Source organism: Schistocerca cancellata, chromosome 2 (genome assembly GCF_023864275.1).
Source record: "Schistocerca cancellata isolate TAMUIC-IGC-003103 chromosome 2, iqSchCanc2.1, whole genome shotgun sequence".
Taxonomy (NCBI): domain Eukaryota; kingdom Metazoa; phylum Arthropoda; class Insecta; order Orthoptera; family Acrididae; genus Schistocerca; species Schistocerca cancellata.
The window spans coordinates 706956851-706978464 of record NC_064627.1 but is presented as its reverse complement, the minus strand read 5'-3'; the positions used below and the strand labels follow the sequence as shown (position 1 = coordinate 706978464).

The following is a 21614-nucleotide window of genomic DNA, read 5'->3' as shown; positions in this document are numbered from 1 at the left end:
TTGTGAAACTGTTGTGCTCATTTGTTGCACCTTATGTGACAAACTGTTTGTCTTCATCATTTCCTTGGGAGTGATCACATTCATACGAACACCTAAATGGGTCGAGGAGGCATATCTCACTCACCAGTTGTGTAAATGAAGTGCGTCGATAAGATTGTTATGAACAAACGTTTGCGGTTCTTATTGGAAAGCCACTTCCTTTCCGCTGCCAATAGAGTAGTTCTGCAGCATCAACTGTCATTATAGGTCCTTAGCTTACACCTTGCTTTTGCAAACAGACTTTACACCACGACACAGACGTAAATTTGAATGCAGCGACCAGCGGAAAAAAAAGGTTGACACTATGGAGGATCGAACACAAGTCTCCCGCTTGACAGTCCAACACCATGACTAGTTATCCACGACGCAGTTTTCCGTCAGTCTGCTTTATATTGCGCTTCTTGGACCGTTTACTGTTTCTATTTTGCTTTTTTTTCACAGTTCAGTACACCTTCCTGTTTTCATGCTTGACCTGTGTTCAGTTTTTGACGGGCTGTCCTCTGGGTCCCCTACCATTAAATCTGAAGGGGAGGGGAGCGATGAGGGGGGGGGGGGCGGCCTTGTCAGTCTCGCGATGAGTGGATGAGCAGTGGTCGTCGTGTCTTGGATCATCAGTGTATTTGGAAAAGGGATTCAGATGGGCTCGAGAAGTAGCTTAGGTTATCGTCCTCTGGGGAGATGTTTTCATTTGTCGAACAGCACAAATTTTCACTTGTCGCCACTGAGTTTCCTCAATACCGTCATGCGGCTGACGTCGGTATTCCTCTTTCATCACTTATTTATACGGCTGCAGAACCATGACTGTGTGGTCTCTGTTCTTTTGGACATGTGTGAAAGAACAGACGTAAATGTAAATAATAATTAATATGTCACTACCACAAGCTACTCTAATGTGTTCTGTCGGTGGTAGTCAGTACGCGTAAAGAAGTTGCCTGAGTTCCGATAATGGAACTGTACAAATGCACTTGGCGCTGAACATCACTTTAGGAACCACGAAGTGTCAATATTGAGACTGTTGAAGCTGCGGACGTGCTGCGGTGCACTGGGTCTGTATTCAGAGGAGCACAGTGCCCATCTACCCACTGTCATAACTTGTGCTTTTGGAAGCATATTTCCTCAAAAAGGCAGAGAAAAAAGTGCTGCCAATACTCTAATAACTGAAATATGGATTCACCTCTCAGCTGTCAAACAAAAACTACCATTGTCCCTCATTTGTGGAAGAACACTTTAAAAGCTATGAAACCTTCCAGACTAAGTGATTTCTCTGTAAAACAGCAATCTCATCAAGTAGGAAAGGCTGGTTCATTTTCAAATCTTTAAAAACAAAGTCTGGGAAAACAACACTAGCGCTATGTTACTCGAACAACTACTCTCACTGCTCAAAAAATCTCCTTGCTTTCTGTAATGTCTCAATAATAATTTCTGAATGTAGAAAATCACACAATTTTGGGGAAACCAATTGTACTATATAAGGGCCAATACTATGGTGAATCCTGGCGCATTTATTATGATCAAATCAATTCCTTTGAGTTACGACATACTATCGAAAAGAATCTGCGAAAGTGCCTTGGTATGGATGTGTCAAATCTTTCACAAATACGTCCAGTATTAGTCTGAAAATAAGTAAAGTTCTGAAAAATATAATTAGAATTATTTAAATTTTTTTGCCAGAAGCTACAGTAAATTTGCAGTTATGTGTAAATTGTGGCAGTGCTAAGTCTATAATAAGGTTCGCATACTACGTAAACTATGACTGTGTTTAAATTAGGCTGACTTGTGGCGGCGACGGTGTATTGGGAGGATGGGAGTGGCCGCTAGCCATCATTCCAAAACCTAGTCGAAAACGTTGAACACCACAGGGTAACGCGTAGCCACAGTATGTCCCAGGACCATTTAGAGGCTGCTGAAATTCAGTGTACGTTATCTGAAACACATGGAAATGGAAGTAAAAACATTGCAGATAGACGTCTCGCTTCGCGATGTGTTAACTGAACGATAACGCAGAAGGTTTTGCCTGACCTTTCCTTGGAACAAGTCGACCTACTGCTGTTGCAGATACCATTTCTTGTGTAACTTTTTGTGACATTTATTATTTCACTATTGCTGCATTTGTAGCCACTCTCAGCATCTGTTGCAGATGGAGGAGTTGCAAGAGCTCAGAGTCTCTTTCGATTTGTAAGGAATATGAGTTATTACCACATCCTTGTCGCCTTATTTATAAAATTAAAAACTGGTTAATGTAGCCGATCGAGAAGCTAATAATCCAGATTGTGCTAAATTGTTATTGGCTGAGAAAAATACTGTCCAAAGCCAGAGGTTGCAACAACATAACATTTTAAAGTGTGTAGAACATCACACTTGCAATACCACGCTACAATGAGCAGCATTCAGAAACAACCTTTGTGGCATAAAGGCATCACCGTGACTCATATGTGTGTTGAGGTTCTGACTCTTCGCTAAATGTTAACCCTAACTTTATTCTCCTCCGCGTTGCTGACAGGAGTAGCTATATTGGTGGAAGTCGAATGGGCCTGTCGGTAGTGACAGATTCCTCGGTGCAGCTAATCTGGTCAAATTCGGGAAGACGACGGTTCAAACCCGCGTCCGACCAAACTGATTTAGGTTTTATGTGATTTCCCTAAATCGCTTAAGGCAAATGCCGGGATGGTTCCTTTGAAAGGACACGGCCGACTTTCTTCGCCTTCCCTAAGCCGATGGGATCGATGACCTTGCTGTTTGGTCCCCTCCCCCAAATCGACCAACCAACCTAACCTGGTCAAACTTAGGAAGCAAGTGTCGCCCGTAATCAAAGGAAACATAAATGTTATTTCTAACTGACTTTCAAATAGTTTAAATTTTTTAATATGTTGAATGCAGATACTCTCTGCACTTGAAAGCTAGGGTTTGTAGCGACTGGAAGCTGTTGAATATCCGTCCGAAGTCATACACCGCGTTCTGTTTTCTATCAAAACAGTTACCCCTTCAGCCACTGCACTACTGCACAGTGGGTCACCTTACAGTAAGCAATTAATATGCTGTCCAGCAGCTGTCACACACCTGATGTACATGTGCTAGATAGGTGGTTCACTGTGGCCATGTTGTATGGCTTCCATGCATGCAGCATCTCTGACAGGTTGTTCTGTTTCTTATGGGAATCAGAAATGGTGTAATACTGGGTTCCGGCCCTCCACAATATTTTCGCTACTACAGCATAAAACTGCTGCAATATGAATAGCTACACTGAAGTGTGTAAATTGTACTACTGTTCGATGAAATCCTTGCAGATCTGAAACAGTTGAAAGCTCTGGAATGAATAATAGGGGTTAACAGCTTTTTACAATTAAATCTATTATATACAAAGAGCAGAGGGTATGTATCTATGTCCGTGATCTCCTCCCACACCCCTGGGTCAATTTCCCCCAAACCTGGCGCAGAAACAGCACGCATCATAGTACCAGCACTATGTGGTTTATAACCTCCTAACTCCAATAGGAGAGGACATATAGGCAAAAACGTGTTTTTTCCAGCCCTTAGTCTATAGGCTGCTTTGAAGACAGACAAGTTGTGTAGAAACAGTACTGCTCCGCCAAATCAACCTGCTTTTCATGCAGCCCATATGTCAGAGACAAGAAACAGTCTCCTGGGCTCCAACATATAGGCTACCCTGCATGACACGCATGATATTTTAAAGTAATATCGGTCTACTTTATCGATCAGCTGTACATCGTGGCCTGTAGTACAAGGGGAAATAAATGATTTTCAAGCCCCTTATATGTAGCCTACCCACTTGACAGGCATGTTGAGGGAATATTGAAAGTATAGGAAGGATTAAACTACCAAAAGGTGGGAATTTAAGGAGATGGGACGTGGATAAAGAACCAGAGGTTGTACAGAGTTTCAGGGGAGCATAAGGGAACAATTGACAGGAATGGGGGAAAGAAATACAGTAGGAGAAGAATTAGTAGCTTTGAGGAATGAAATAGTGAAGGCAGCAGAGGATCAAGAAGGTAAAAAGACGAGGGCTAGTAGAAATCCTTGGGTAACAGAAGAGATACTGAATTTAATTGATGAAAGGAGAAAATATAAAAAAGCAGTAAGTGAAGCAGGAAAAAAGGAATACAAAATGAGGTCGTCAGTAAGTGAAAAATGACTAAGCAGGGATGGCTAGAGGACAAATCTAAGGATGTAGAGGCTTACCTCACGAGAGGTAAGATAGATACTGCCTACAGGAAAATTAAAGAGATCTTTGGAGAAAGGAGAGCCACTTGCATGAATATTAAGAGCACAGCAAAGAAGGGAAAGCAGAAAGATGGAAGGAGAACATAGAGGGTCTATACAGGGGCGATGTTCTTGAGGACAATATTATGGAAATGGAAGAGGAGGTAGATGAAGATGAAATGGGAGATATGATACTGCGTGAAGAGTTTGACAGAGCACTGAAAGACCTAAGTCGAGAAAAGGCCCTGGGAGTAGACAACATTCCATTAGAACTACTGACAGCCTTGGGAGAGCTAGTCCTGACAAAACTCTACCATCTGGTGAGCAAGATGTATGAGACAGGCGAAATTCCCTCAGATTTCAAGAAGCATCTAATAATTCCAATCCCAAAGAAAGCAGGTGTTGACAGATGTGAAAATTACCGAACTATCAGTTTAATAGGTCACAGCTGCAAAATACTAACTCGAATTCTTTACAGACGAATGGAAAAACTGATAGAAGCCGACCTCGGAGAAGATCAGTTAGGATTCCGTAGAAATATTGGAACACGTGATTCAATACTGACCCTACGACTTATCTTAGAAGAAAGATTAAGGAAAGACAAACCTACGTTTGTGGCATTTGTAGACTTAAAGAAAAAGCTTTTGACAATGTGGACTGGAATGCTCACTTTCAAATTCTGAAGGTGGCAGGGGTAAAATACAGGGAGCGAAAGGCTATTTACAATTTGTACAGAAAGCAGATGGCAGTTATAAGAGTCGAGGGGCGTGAAAGGGAAGCAGTGGTTGGGAAGGGAGTGAGACAGGGTTGTAGCCTCTCCCCGATGCTATTCAATCTGTATATTGAGCAAGCAGTAAAGGAAACAAAAGAAAAGTTCGGAGTAGGTATTAAAATCCATGGAGAAGAAATAACAACTTTGAGGTTCGCCGATGACATTGTAATTCTATCAGAGACAGTAAAGGACTTGGAAGAGCAGTTGAACGGAATGGACAGTGTCTTGAAAGGAGGGTATAAGATGGACATCAACAAAAGCAAAACGAGGATAATGGAATGTAGTCGAATTAAGTCGGGTGATGCTGAGGGAATTAGATTAGGAAATGAGACACTTAAAGTAGTAAAGGAGTTTTGCTATTTGGGGAGCAAAGTAACTGATGATGGTCGATGGCAAGGAAAGCGTTTCTGAAGAAGAGAAATTTGTTAACTTCGAGTATAGATTTAAGTGTCAGGAAGTCGTTTCTGAAAGTATTTGTATGGAGTGTAGCCATGTATGGAAGTGAAACATGGACGATAAATAGTTTAGAGAAGAAGAGAATAGAAGGCTTCGAAATGTGGTGCTACAGAAGAATGCTGAAGATTAGGTGGGTAGATCACATAAGTAATGAGGAGGTATTGAATAGAATTGGGGAGAAGAGGATTTTGTGGCGCAACTTGACTAGAAGAAGGGATCGTTTGGTAGGACATGCTCTGAGGCATCAAGGGATCACCAATTTGGTACTGGAGGGTAAAAGTCGTAGAGGGAGACCAAGAGATGAATACACTAAGCAGATTCAGAAGGATGTAGGCTGCAGTAGGTACTGGGAGATGAAGAAGCTTGCACAGAATAGAGTAGCATGGAGAGCTGCATCAATCCAGTCTCAGGACTGAAGACCACAACAACAACAACATGTGTACCAATGACCATGGGTAAGGGCAGGTTGAGATGGATATGGAAACGGTGGATAGAGCAAGGAGGAGGAGAGGGAGACGTATGAGGAAGGTGGAAGGTGTTCAGGGGTGGTAGGCAAGTGGGAGAAGAAGAGCGGGAGTTGGAAATGGAAAGAGTGAGGGGGAGGGGAATATGGTCAGAGGGAGGGGGTGGAGGAAATGGACAAAGAGAGGGATAGGAGGAGATGAAGAAACAGAGAGCGGTTGGAGGATGAGTTAGAGAGACATGGGGAGGAAGAGATGGACGTAGAGAGAGAGGAGGGGGTGTGTTCAGTATATGCCTCGAATGCATACATGCTAGAAGCCAAGAGGCAAAGGATAGTTAGAAAGAAGTGCTGCACTTTCATTGCAGTGGCCACATAATGTCTTTTTTTCGGTTAGCCAGAAGAAATTTGTGAATTTTAGTGAATAATGGCTGTCGGCATTGCATCCAGTGATAAATAAATGTCTTCTAATGATGATTTTTGATTCCAGTCTCTTTTTGATTGTAGTCAAGCGTGTTTCACAACCTTTGAACGTCTTAACCTCGTCCTCTCTTTGTTCCCTTGGTTTCTTTAATTTTGATTGCTGCCGTTGTTCCTAGCCTGACTTCCTGTGTCTCGTTGAGATGGCGAGCTGCCTGTCACGATGCCGCAGGGCTGTTCCGGCGAGTGATCGCGCAGAGCGGCGTGGCAGTGGGCGACGGCGCGTTCAGCGCGCGGGTGCCGGAGCGCTCGTTCGCGCTGGCTGCCCACCTCGGCCTCGCGACAGCAGACTCCAGCCAGCTGCTCGAGTTCCTGGCGCGCCAGCCCGCCACGGCGCTCGTCGAGAACACTCTTCGAGGTCGCACCGAGGAGGTACGTCATGTGTCCGCCACGTTCTGGCGTCTCGTCTACACAGCCTGTCACAGGATCAGTAATAACTATGGAAACCATAAGACAGTTGTCACAAAAGTTGGAAATTTTGTTACGAGAGAAGAGTTACAGAAAAAGCGTATCGTCTAAATCAGTGGCGCTGCTGTATTCTTGCGTCGTCTGTACATAGTTGGAGGACTACATCTTATGGAGTACTAAAGTATTTGTGATAGAAGATGAAGTATTACAACTGGGATAGCTGACTCACTTGAATAGTGTTGAAGTATCGAAGTTACGACCGATCCTACAATTTTTGTACTTATAGATATTTTCTGGTACTGATGGTCACCATCGGAGTAGGACTCATTTGTGTACATCAATATTTGAAGGTTCTTCCTTCCAGTACTCGAAACATACCTGCAACGCCATTTACGTTTAAGACGCGGTGGGATCCCATCGTGTTTGCCTTCAAACATGGCGCAAAGAAACCTATGGTAAACTGAATGAGATTTTCACTCTGCAGCGGAGTGTGCGCTGATATGAAACTTCCTGGCAGATTAAAACTGTGTGCCGGACCGGGACTCGAACTCGGGAACTTTGCCTTTTGCGGGCAAGTGCTCTGCCAACTGAGCTACCCAAGCACGACTCACGCCCCGTCCTCACAGCTTTACTTCTGCCAGTACCTCGTCTCCTACCTTCCAAACTTTACAGAAGCTCTCCTGCGAACCTTGCAGAACTAGCACTCCTGAAAGAAAGGATATTGCGGAGACATGGCTTTGCCACAGCCTGGGGGATGTTTCCAGACTGAGATTTTCACTCTGCAGCGGAGTGTGCGCTGTTATGAAACTTCCTGGCAGATAAAACTGTGTGCCGGGCCGAGACGCGAACCCGGCGTGAACGGGGCGCGAGTCGTGCTTGGGTAGCCAGTTGGTAGAGCACTTGCCGGCGGAAGGCAAAGGTCCCAAGTTCGAGTCTCGGACCGGTACACAGTTTTAATCTGCCAGGAAGTTTCATATCAGCGCACACTCCGCTGCAGAGTGAAAATCTCAGTCTGGAAACATCCCCCAGGCTGTGGCAAAGCCATGTCTCCGCAATATCCTTTCTTTCAGGTGTGTTAGTTCTGCAAGGTTCGCAGGAGAGCTTCTGTAAAGTTTGGAAGGTAAGAGACGAGGCACTGGCAGAAGTAAAGCTGTGAGGACGGGGCGTGAATCGTGCTTGGGTAGCTCAGTTGGTACAGCACTTGCCCGCGAAAGGCAAAGGTCCCGAGTTTCGAGTCTCGGTCCGGCACACAGTTTTAATCTGCCAGGAAGTTTCTATAGTAAACTGTTCGTCAGCTGCCACTGAAATGAATCTGTTTTGATGAAACGTGCCATGGTGTAAGGACTCAGATCAAGATCGACAAACAATAGCGCTCTAAGAGCCAGCAGACCCGGCTGATGCCCCCACTGTGTTCAGGTGGTCGTGGTAGGTTTCTGGGCGCGTTATCAGACGCCGTAATAAAATAATGAGTTGTAATACATGTTTATTCAGTAATTTTACAGTTCAGACGGCGTCTTCCGTTCTCTCCTAGGTCCTGGGTCGGACTCTCACGTCTGTCTGCTGCTGTGGTCCTGAGTGGACCTACGAGACGACGTGGGAGTGCTCGGTCCCTCCCAAGGCTCCTCTCGCCTTCTCACACCGCGTGGAGTTGTCGGATGCCGCGTTGTCCGACACTATTGCAGTAGCAGGCTCTGAATTTTGCCGTGTTGGGTCATCGCGATGAGCGGCGCTGTTGCCCATCAGGTGACTGCGTCGTCGTGATGTCGTGCTGTTCGCCGATCGTGACCCACCCTGCAGCAAGCCGGTGGTGGATCGGAGGCTGCGACGTTAAAACGTCATGGCAGTCTCTTGGGTAGCTCACGGGCGGCAGTGTAGCGGATATGTGCTGTACAGATGGAACAATCGTGCACAAACTGTTACCTAACAGTGGTTCAAATGGTTCAAATGGCTCTGAGCGCTATGGGATTTAACAGGTGTGGTCATCAGTCCCCTAGAACTTGGAACTACTTAAACCTAACTAACCTAAGGACATCACACACATCCACGCCCGAGGCAGGATTCGAACCTGCGACCGTAGCGGTCACGCGGCTCCAGACTGAAGCTCCTAGAACCGCACGGCCACACCAGCCGGCCACCTAACAGTAATCAGACAATCTAGCGCTAAGGGCTTGAACGCCATCGATGATTCTGATAGAGTCATTACTGGTCTGTCAGCTGGAGAATTTTTTTTTTTACGGTTGGGGAAGGGGTTTTGCTATTAAACATCATTCGTAATGACCGGACCCTCTTCCTTTAGTCCCAGCCGTTAACAGTCTCTGCTATTGCTACGTTTGTTTAACGATTCGTGTCGGTACAGTAGCCCCCTTGACAAACCAACAGTGCAGGAAGTTGCGAATCGAATCATGTGTCTTGCATAACGTTGCGGAGGCGCACTGAGTCCCGCCTGATTGTTCTGTCTCTGCCTCACGCCACCTGCTGAATCGCTCGCAGTCACGCACTGCCCTGCTGTGCTCGCTGTTTCCGCCGGCCTCCTCGCCAAGCTTACTGGGTTACGACACACGCCGTGCCTGTTGACACATCGGCACCGCTGCGGACGCAATGTTCGGACGGTAAACTGAACTGTTCTGCCGTAAAGCAGCTCATTGATACGCTGCGGCAAATAGTTCCTTATTAATGCGATTAGTTTAATTTCTTTTGTTTCGCGAATGAACACCATGTTATACAGTTTTAAAAGCGTGTAAGGGTGTTGCAGATGAGGCTGTGTTGAGAAATAATTGTAAAGAAAAAAATTCGATACGTTGCGCTTTTTCCGAGTCGTTTATCATTGAAGGTAGCCAATCAGGTCGTTGCGAGCTCAAATTTAAGCACTTAGATGTGCTAAAATGCGGTAATGTAAGGCATCTGTGGGTGGGTAAGTTACCACTTGTAGAAATGTTCATTATCAGTTAAAATGTGCCTCTTTCAGAAGTTTTAAATTTAAGCGAGGTGAGCAAAAGCTACGTGTGTTCGGTTTGCGGAAACCAAACGAATAACACGTTTCACGACACCGCCTCTGGCAGGCTGCTTTGATTTGCACACGTTACGACCTGATTGGCGAACTTCAGTGTTAAATAACTCCCCAAACGGCGGAACGTATCGAATTTTTTCCTTAACAATTATTTCTCAGCACAGCACCCTCTTACAAGGTTTCGAGACTGTTTTTGACCATTCTGTATAAGTTAATAGCTATTAGTTGTAGACGCCACGTCTAGTAGGTGGTGACGATAGGGAAAGAATTCTAAGTGTAGCTGTAGCAGCATAGTTCGGCTTATTGAAGTTTATACTTTAAATGTCGTAGATAATAGCGAAATTGTGGCGCTCGCTCTCACCCTTCGAGTAAAAGCAACTGTACGTTATACCGGCGTGTCGGGCGGTTGCAGGACAAGGCGCGTGGGCTGACGTTCCCCTTCGTGGGCACCGTGGAGCCGGCGGGAGAGGGCGCCTTCCTGACGCGCCACCCCGAGGACATCCTGCGCAGCGGGGACTTCCAGCAGCTGCCGCTCATCACGGGCGCCACCGCCTTCGAGGGCTCACTCTTTCTCCCAGGTCGGCAGAGCCGCCACGTTAGCTGTACAACCTGCTACTCTCTTTTTTTACAAAGTGCCTTTAAGTGAGTATTGATGAATAATACACGACTCAGAATACTTCGAGCGTCTGTAGAAATTCCTGATATACCATCTGAAAAATGTAATGTCTGAGAGAGCAAGAGCCTTACTTTTCAATTTTAATTTTGTTTAACGTTCGTCTGTAGCATCACACGCGTTGCAAGCAGAGAGCTATCATTGAGTTTCTTTTGGCGGAAAACCAGAGCATCGCAGATATACACAGGCGCTTGCAAAATGTCTAGGCAGACCTGGCACTGAACAAAAGCAGGGTGAGTCGTCGGGCTAGGCGTCTGTCATCATCGCAACAAGGTCGAGCACGCTTGTCCGATCTCTCGCACGCAGGGCGCACCCAGCTGTGACTCCTATTATGTTGGAAACTGCGGACACTCTCATCCGAGGTGATCGACGGATCACTGTCAAACACGTTGCTGCACATCTGTACGTCTCTGTTGTTAGTGTTGGCATACTCATCTACCAGTTGGGGTACTGAAGGGTGTATTTCCGCTGGGTTCCTCGCCACCTAACAGAAGAGCATAAAGAGCAACGAAGGACCATCTGTGCGGAATTGATTGGGCATTACGAGGCTGATCGTGACAATATTTTGGCGAACATCGTCAAGGAACCAGAGGCAAAACAGCAATCCATGGAGTTGCGCCAAACCACCTCTCCTCTGAAGAAAAAGTTCATAGCTGCACCCTCAGCCGGTAAAGTCGAGGTGAGGATCTTCTGGGACCATGAATGCGTTATTGTGTTTCATGTCCTGCCTCACTGTGTAACGATCAACTCTGAAGTGTGTAATGCTACTCTCAGGCAATTGAAGAAACAACTTCAGTCTGTTCGTCACCACAGAAATGCAAACGAAATTCCTTCTCCATGACAATGCAAGGTCTCGCACGAGTCTGCGCACCCGAATCAGGTACTCACATAATTCTGTGGACTATTCTTCCTCATCACCCTACAGCCCGATTCTCGCACCTTCCGAGTTCCATCTGTTTGGCCCAATGAAGTGGTGCACTCTGCACTCCGCGGGAAGCAGTACGTGGACGGTGGGGAGGTTATTGAAGCAGCAACACGTTTGCTCCGACGTAAACGAACAGAGTGGTACCATGCGGACATATATTGTCTCCCAGTAAGGTGGCGTAAGGCAGTCGCACTGAACGGAGATTACGTTGAAAAATACGGTTTTGTAGCCAAAGGAGTGGAGAATAATACGGTGTATTGTGATCCTGAATAGATCCAACCTACTGTCAGACTAAAGTGTTGCATTACTTATTGAACTCCCCGTGCATATTTCACTCGCTATTCCAAATAATCCCAGCCACTTTTTACGGGACTAAGTTGGCTAGTCGAACTGCTGAAACACTGATTCATCGAGAATTTTGAAATTAGCATCTTGATTCATGTTCAGAGTAAAGTGAATGAATGGGTCCATATCATGGTACAAACAACACCCCCAAATAGGCACAGAACCACCTCCAGCCTGAGCTACACCTTCGAGACACTACGCGCTAAATGACTCATCGGGCTGTCGATGTACACGACGCCTCGCATCTTCTGAAAAGAAGCAAAAGCACGACTCGTCGGACCACTCAGTCAGCTACTGTCCAGTTTCTGTGTTGTTTGATCCACTGAAGATGCGCAGCTATATGTGCCTTCGTGAGCAATGGACTTTCGTGAGTCACCCGGCCCCAAACGTCCACTGCATGAAGTTTCCTCCACAGTGTTCGCTCGTAAACTGGGCGAGATGGACCTGCGTTCGTTGACAGTGGCAATTCTTGTCGCATATGAAATAGATTGTCACTGACAAGGAGGGACATCCGTCTTCAGCCCCCTGACGGTTTGTTACTATCTTTTTTACGTCCAATATTCTTACGCTGTGTTACATGACTACGATTGATGCGCCATTACTTGTAGAGGCGTTGGGACATTCTGCGTTGACACACCATCAAATTTTAATAGTGGTGTGGTCATGGGCACGCCTGAACACAATATCTCCTTACTGCCACTATGTCACGTTTCCGTATCGACTCATCTAAATGCGCTGATCGTATGCGCAGTGAATCACAGTTCCGTTAAGACTATGGCTATAAAAAATAAATGTCGTGACTTATGTTCACAAAATCACTATATTTATTCAAAATAGTCTCCCCCTGAATCAAAGCAGAGCTGAAATCGTTTTAAAAGTGTTTTGAAACTGTAATTGCAGTCCTTTTTTGAAAAACTGCATTTAGTACTGCAGTACAGATGTCCTGGATATCCTTAAGTGCGCCGTAACGGGGTCATCTCATTCCTAATGTCTATCTGGGGAACAACTAGATGTCGGCTGTGGCCAAATCTGGGGGGTGATCCAGGAGTGATCCGCTAGCGCACGATCTTCGCTTTGTGGACTGGCGCGTTGTCATGGTGGGGCCTGATGCAACGATGCTAGAGCTTTGACCTCCTGCACGGCTGTTGTTCACACTTCAAGGATCGTAACGCCGCAACTCGTCACGAGACATTATTGCAGCATGGAATTTCACACAAGCAGTCCTAGAGGAACTGGGACACAATGTAATAACCAACTGGCTCCCCTCCCCCCCCCCCCTCCTCCAAACACACACACCTCATTTCACTATCATGGCTTGTATCAACAACAGACAACACAGTTTGACATGATCGCCTGATAGTAGTTCTACACCATTTGCAGCGAATCAAATCAAGCACTGTGCGCTTTTAAGGCGGAGACTAACATTCTTTTCCGGTGAATTAACTAAGTAGGGATCACGGTTCTTCTTGTCGCTTTTTTCCGTTACTAAGTGCGAAATCAGAATTACTTTCCGGCCTCATTTCTATTTTGAAGTAGAACTGTCCTTCGTCTAGTACCTCTTCCATTTTCGTATTTAATCTTCTGTGTATAATTAGATTCAAAAGATTTCACCTATGAAATCTTAGACTGGCCCCACGGTAATTTTAATATACACTCTGAGACAAAAAATGAAAAAATGAAGAAAAACGTACTATATGGGTATTATCCGAATGGGCTGGAAAACGGTAGATGTGATGTGCACGTAGGAACAAAAAAGTGCTTACAATTACAGAAAAATTGGATAATTTATTCAGGAGGAAAGAGTTTCACCGGCTGAGTAAGCCAGTAATACGTTGGCCCACCTCTGGGCCTTATACAAGCACTTATTCGGCTTCGCATTGATTGACAGACTTGTTGGATGTGCTCCTGATGGATGTCATGGCATATTCTGTCCAATTGGCGCGTTATATAGTCAAAACACCGAAATGGTTGGAGAGCCCTGCCCATAATGCCCCAAACGTTCATTTGGGGAGTGATCTGGTGACCTTGTTGGCCAAGGTAGTTTTAGGCAAGCAAGAAGACAAGCAGCAGAAACTCGCGTCGTCTGCGAGTAGGCAGAAATGTAAGGACAGCATGGCTTGCTATGAAGGCCAACGAAACGGGGTGTAAAATATCTTCGACGTACCACTGTGCTGTAAGAGTGTCACCGATGAGAATAAAACAGGTGGCACCCCAGACCATCATCACTCCTGGCTGTCAGGTTCTGTGGTGAGCGATAGTCAGGTTGGTATCCCACTGTGTCCTGGCCTTCTCGCCACAAGTCGTAAGCCGGGAATCTCATTGACTGGAACAGAGTTGTCTTCAGTAACGAGTCTCGCTTCGAAATGAGCCCCGCTGACCAGCGGAGACGTGTCTGGGGACGCCCCGGACACCAGTGGGAGACCAACCTGTCTGTCGCCCGCCGTATGGCCCAACAACCAGGAGTGTTGGTCTGGTGTGCCGTTTTATTTCACAGCATGTCTTCTTTGGACATCATCCACGGCACCCTTACAGCACAGAGGTGCGTCGACAATATTCTGCGCACCGTTTTGTTACCATCCATGGCAAGACATCCTAGTCTTACATTTCACCAAGATAATGCCCGTCCGCACACGCAGAGAGTTTCTACTGCTTGCCTTCGTGCTTGACAAACCATACCTTGGCCAGCAAAGTCGCCGGATCACTCCATAATGAAAAACGTTCAGAGCACTATGGAAAGGGGCTTCTAACCAGCTCGTGATTGTGACCATCTAACGCTCCAATTAGAAAGAGTTTTGCACGATATCCCTCAACAGGGCTTCCAACAACTCTGTCAATCAACGCGAAGCCGAAAAAGTACTTCCATAAGGGCCAGTGGTGGCCCAACGCACTGTTGATGTGCTCAATTTATTAAACTTTTTCTGAAGAATAAATCATCCACTTTTCCTGAAATTGTAATTTTTTGCTTGTCTCTGAGTGTACATCGTATCTACCGACTTCCGTCCTATTCGGATAATTCCCTCATGGTGCTTTGTTTACATTTTGTCTTAGAGTGTATATGCCCTCGTCACTTTTCTGTATTACGATGACAAGGCTCAGCTCAAATAACCTTTGAATTCTTATATCTTCAGACATAATTCGGTAGTTCTGAACATATGGCAGTGACGGACTTAATCTGCTGCAAAATGGCATTTTGTCCAATCGCCACACTGTCAGGTAATTTTCATTTCTTGTTGGTGTTTTCTTGACAGGTCTGCTGAAGGAGCCGAAGATCGTAACGAATTACGCTGTGAACCACCGGCTACTAATTCCATACAACCTCCGGTGCAGAGACGAGGACAGGGATACAGTGGCAGAGCAGATACGCAGTTTCTACTTCGGAGACCGAGCGATTGGTATGGATACTATGAAGGAGCTTTGCATGGTAAGCAATTCCCATACAACTCCTTTGAAGTCTGGTGCTTTTTGGTAAAAATGAGCAAATCAAGCGTAGATAATTCACTCATTGTTTATAAGGTAAAACGCAGGTGGTAAAGACAGCCAGATGTCCTATCACTAACAGATCAAATTTGCAATACTAATAGAATGCCGATTCCCAACATTCAGGAAATGTGTTTTCGACTGTGCTTGTAGCAACGCAATGTTTTGTTACCCGAAAAGAGCAACGGTAGTATTGGGTAACTACACTGGTTTCCATAAAATATCGTAACTACTAGATCAGATATAGCTCAGAAGAAAACTGATTAAATTGTCACCACTGCAGCTATTCACATTACTACATCATGAACCCTAGGGCATCTTTCTGATACTGCGTCATCTTTAAACATCACACAACTGTATGAGAGAAGGCAGCTGAGACAGCGTTTTAGCTCACACTTACAAACTTTCTTCACAGTCACCATACAATTTGCTGAATTATCGTCCCTTTAGCAATTTGTCCTTGTTTTATGGAAACCGATGTAGTCTGTGTGCATCCCTTCTACGAGAAAGAATAATGTTTTGCTCCATACGGTATAAATCAAGGATCTCTTCCATATTTTGCGTTAATTATAATAGGTGCTAAAGCGTAAAGTACACACATAGATGAAGCTTGAGACAACTTGCAATGTGTCCCTCGTCTTTGGCACGCTTCCGGTCTTAAGTTTGAATGCCATTGCTGTTGATTGAAATAATGTTCCCTGTGAGTAACACCGTCTACTTTCTCTCACGAAAACAATAAAGTTCATGAACTACCGATACTGAGCTCATAAAGAGGAGGAATAGTTTTAAAAACACCACTCCCCATGATGAATAATAATTTGTCTGTTTTTCCTAGCCATCTTCAGCAAAGCATTAGCTCATTGTCTTCATCATCTGAGGCTAATTAAGTCCATGGCTCGTTTTTAAAACTCTAAACACAGAAGAACCATTTTCTTGCCCCTCCTTCCATCCTACTCTCGAACTCCTTTCATTCCCTGCAGTTCCTCCGCTATTACCAGCGTACTACATAAGACCAATAAAGCGATTGTCAACAAACCCCAGTTGCATGTTGGAAGCTGCTTTGCAAACGCCTTTACGATCCCTTGTGTCACTGATAGAGTTGAAAAACTACCGTAAAGTATCATAAGTAAGCGTAGTCGACAGTTTTCCTAGCAACTTGGGTCAGTTAACATGGTAAATGTAAATGTCGTGCGTCTAGGGCCTACCGTCGGATAGACCGTTCGCAAGGTGCAAGTCTTTCGATTTGACGCCACTTCGGCGACTTGCGCGTCGATGGGGATAAAATGATGATGATTAGGACAACACAACATCCAGTCCCTGAACGGAGAAAACTCTCCGACCCAGCCGGGAATCTAACCCGGACCCTTAGGATTGACATTCTGTAGCGCTGACAACTCAGCTACTGGGGGCGGACAGTTAACATGGTAAACGCATTACATATACATTAGGCGTATTGCATATGTATCGGGCGTCACCTCATTTTGATAGCTTTGTTTGCGTATGCGATCAGTGTCTTATTGGATTCGCCTAGAAACAGTTAGTGGTGAACAGTCTAGAAATTGAATCAGGGTGCTGTCTATTACTTAAAAATAAACACTCTGTACAGCAAAATTGTTTCAGTTTTATTCAAAAATCGTTGATTTTCCAAGTGAAACAGAGGGATGTGGTAGCGAAAACAAAAGAAAAAAACACAGATTTATCATATAGCATTAGAAGTCGCAATTTTCTCAAAAAGAGGGTAAACTTGAAAAAAAAAATGCAAAAGAAAAACAAATCGAACATCCCTCAACTACTTGGTCGAGCTTATATAAAACTTGTTTCTGTTATTTGTAAACAACTTTCGCACTTACCATAAATAAGAGGAAACTCTGGTTTTGATCATGATGAGGAACGTTCTATTGCAGGGGTCTCCAAACGTTTTAGTCCGCGGGCCACATTGACTCCTCCACGAAGTCATAAGGGCCAAGATCAAACTAATGGGATCAAAGAACCCTAGCGCTCCATGATCACCGTAATGTAAGGCTAAAGGAAAGATGAAATCGCAAACATCTAAGGTTGTGGGACTAGCTAGCACTGAAACGAACTACGATTTTTATTTAATTACATAATTTTCATTGGTGAACGTACCTGACCGTAATTCTGGCGTATTTTATTCTGGCGAATTTCACCGACAAAAAAGTATGTCACTGCACACTATTCACGAAAGCGTCCTGCAAAGTTAACGAAATATCAAAATCAGTGTTAGCAACACTATTACTGCAAGACGTAACAGAGGTTGATATGTCAAAGCCAGAGCATATATTTGATAGTTCTGTTGCGTGATTGTGTCTATGTTGCGAGTGTCTCACGAATTTTTTAGTGTGTTATGCGGTGTACTAGTAGGTGAGACAACGAAGTGTGGGACAATTCAAAGGCTGAATTCGGAGAGACAAGGAAAATCTGAAAATCGAAATACGTATAGCACGACTTGAGTATTTTTTCTCTGTAGTTTTTAGTGGAACTACAGTGTATTTGTGAGTATTTAATTCAGTAATTAAAGTACCTTAAAAATAAATTCATTGCATTTTGTTTCGGCAGACTACTCCATAGTTTCATTAGTATTAAATAGCACAATTTTATTTTCAGGTTACAATATTTCGTGAAGTTCTGTACAAATGTGGAAAAGATACGAAAGGTTGACAGTGAATGTAGAATTTTTAAAGACCAGTGGGGATGTCAATATTTCGTGGTGGAGTCAAGAAACAAACCAATGTGTATTATTTGCAATGAAGCAATATCAGTCCTCAAAGAATACAATATAAAACGTCACTATGAGACTAAGCACTCTCAGAATTACTCCAAGTTTACAGGATGCGAACGATTAGAAATGTATGAGTCTCTGAAACGCCAGCTAAAAACCCAGCAGTCGCGGTTTAAGAAAGTAATTGCTGAACAACATGTAGCAACACTAGTTTTCATGTGGCTCATTTAGTAGCGAAACAGTGTAAGCCATTTAATGACGGTGAATTAATTAAGAACTGCATTATTGCAACAGCAGAAGAAATGTGTCCAGAAAAAGTTAATTTATTTAAAAACATAAGTTTGTCGACAAACACTGTGGCTCGAAGAATAGATGACAATGCACAAAATATATCAGCACACCTGCGTGACAAAAATCAAGACGAAGACTGGTTCTCTTTGGCCGTGGATGAGTCAACAGATGTATCAGATACTGCTCAAGTACTACTTCTTATTCGAGGGATTGACAAAAATTATGAAGTTTATGAAGAGCTCCTTGATGTTCGCAGTATTCACGGGACGACCACTGGCGAAGATATTTTTAAAGGAGTTGAAAGGGCAGTTCAGAAAAACAATCTTCAGTGGAAGAAATTAAAATGTATTACAACTGATGGCGGCTAAAACATGTGTGGGAAAAATAAAGGTGCTGTTGCTCCCCTTTCTAAGACCGTAGACAATGACGGTGGCTCAAAACCATTAGTAGTGCATTGTATTATTCACCAACAGTCTTTGTGTGGAAAACATTTAGATATGTCAGAAGTTTCAAAGCCAGTTATTTCACCTAGCCGTTGGTGGGGAGGCTTTCGTGTCTCAGCGATACAGATAGCCGTACCGTAGGTGCATCCACAACGGAGAGGTATCTGTTGAGAGGCCAGACAAACGTGTGGTACCTGAAGAGGGGCAGCAGCCTTTTCAGTAGTTACAGGGGCAACAGTCTGGATGATTGACTGATCTGGCCCTGTAACGCTAACCAAAACGGCCTTGCTGTGCTGGTACTGCGAACGGCTGAAAGCAAGGGGAAACTACGGCTGTAATTTTTCCCGAGGGCATGCAGCTTTACTGTATGATTAAATGATGATGGCGTCCTCTTGGGTAAAATATTCCGGAGGTAAAATAGTCCCCCATTCGGATCTCCGGGCGGGGACTACTCAAGAGGATGTCATTATCAGGAGAAAGAAAACTGGCGTTCTACGGATCGGAGCGTGGAATGTCAGATCCCTTAATCGGGCAGGTAGGTTAGAAAATTTAAAAAGGAAATGGATAGGTTAATGTTAGATATAGTGGGAATTAGCGAAGTTCGGTGGCAGGAGGAACAAGACTTCTGGTCAGGTGACTACAGGGTTATAAACACAAAATCAAATAGGGGTAAATCAGGAGTGGGTTTAATAATGAATAGGAAAATAGAAATGCGGGTAAGCTACTACAAACAACATAGTGAACGCATTATTGTGGCCAAGATACATACGAAGCCCACGCCTACCACAGTAGTATAAGTTTATATGCCGACTAGCTCTGCAGATGACGAAGAAATTGAAGAAATGTATGATGAAATAAAAGCAATTATTCAGATAGTGAAGGGAGACGAAAATTTAATAGTCATGGGTGATTGGAATTCGTCAGCAGGAAAAGGGAGAGAAGGAAACGTAGTGGGCGAATATGGATTGGGGCTAAGAAATGAAAGAGGAAGCCGTCTGGTAGAATTTTGCACAGAGCACAACTTAATCATAGCTAACACTTGGTTCAAAAATCATAAAAGAAGGTTGTATACATGGAAGAAGCCTGGAGATACTGACAGGTTTCAGATAGATTATATAATGGTAAGACAGAGATTTAGGAACCAGGTTTTAAATTGTAAGACATTTCCAGGGGCAGATGTGGACTCTGACCACAATCTATTGGTTATGAACTGTAGATTAAAACTGAAGAAAGTACAAAAAGGTGGTAATTTAAGGAGATGGGACCTGGATAAACTGACTAAACCAGAGGTTGTACAGAGTTTCAGGGAGAGCATAATGGAACAATTGACAAGGAGGGGGGAAAGAAATACAGTAGAAGAAGAATGGGTAACTTTGAGGGATGACGTACTGAAGGCAGCAGACGATCAAGTAGGTAAAAAGACAAGGGCTAGTAGAAATCCTTGGGTAACAGAAGAAATATTGAATTTAATTGATGAAAGGAGGAAATATAAAAATGCAGTAAATGAAGCAGGCAAAAACGAATACAAACGTCTCAAAAATGAGATCAACAGGAAGTGCAAAATGGCTAAGCAGGGATGGCTAGAGGACAAATGTAAGGATGTAGAGGCTTATCTCACTAGGGGTCAGATAGATACTGCCTACAGGAAAATTAAAGAGACCTTTGGAGAAACGAGAACCACTTGTATGAATATCAAGAGCTCAGATGGAAACCCAGTTCTAAGCAAAGAAGGGAAAGCAGAAAGGTGGAAGGAGTATATAGAGGGTCTATACAAGGGCGATGTACTTGAGGACAATATTATGGAAATGGAAGAGGATGTAGATGAAGATGAATTGGGAGATATGATACTGCGTGAAGAGTTTGACAGAGCACTGAAAGACCTGAGTCGAAACAAGGCCCCGGGAGTAGACAACATTCCATTAGAACTACGGACAGCCTTGGGAGAGATAGTCCTGACAAAACTCTACCGTCTGGTGAGCAAGATGTATGAGACAGGCGAAATACCCTCAGACTTCAAGAAGAATATAATAATTCCAATCCCGAAGAAAGCAGGTGTTGACAGATGTGAAAATTACCGAACTATCAGTTTAATAAGTCACGGCTGCAAAATACTAACGCGAATTCTTTACAGACGAACGGAAAAACTAGTAGAAGCCGACCCCGGAGAAGATCAGTTTGTCTTCCGTAGAAATGTTGCAACACGTGAGGCAATACTGACCCTACGACTTATCTTCGAAAATAGATTAACGAAAGGCAAACCTACGTTTCTAGCATTTGTAGACTTGGAGAAAGTTTTTGACAATGTTGACTGGAATACTCCCTTCCAAATTCTAAAGGTGGCAGGGGTAAAATACAGGGAGCGAAAGGCTATTTACAATTTTTACAGAAAGCAGATGGCAGTTATAAGAGCAGTGGTTGGGAAGGGAGTGAGACAGGGTTGTAGCCTCTCCCCGATGTTATTCAATCCGTATATTGAGGAAGCAGTGAAGGAAACAAAAGAAAAATTCGGAGTAGGTATTAAAATCCATGGAGAAGAAATAACAACTTTGAGGTTCACCGATGACATTGTAATTCTGTCAGAGACAGCAAAGGACTTGGAAGAGCAGTTGAACGAAATGGACAGTGTCTTGAAAGGAGCGTATAAGATGAACATCAACAAAAGCAAAACGAGGATAATGGAATGTAATCGAATTAAGTCGGGTGATGCTGAAGGAATTAGATTAGGAAATGAGACATTTAAAGTAGTAAAGGAGTTTTGCTATTTGGGGAGCAAAGTAACTGACGATGGTCGAAGTAGATAGGATATAATATGTATACTGGAAATGGCAAAGAAAGCGTTTCTGAAGAAGAGAAATTTGTTAACATCGAATATAGATTTAA

General features: G+C 44.1%; 1 protein-coding gene across 1 annotated transcript in view; it reads left to right on the top strand.

The window, feature by feature from the left end:
* The window catches only part of LOC126147961 (esterase FE4-like), a 95513-nt gene that overhangs the window by 50670 nt on the left and 23229 nt on the right, over positions 1-21614 (top strand). Inside the window, exons 5-7 of the mRNA XM_049915725.1 lie at positions 6598-6797; positions 10253-10418; positions 15032-15204. Of these exons, the coding sequence (XP_049771682.1) occupies positions 6598-6797; positions 10253-10418; positions 15032-15204 (539 nt within the window). The remainder of the gene's footprint in view (positions 1-6597; positions 6798-10252; positions 10419-15031; positions 15205-21614) is intronic.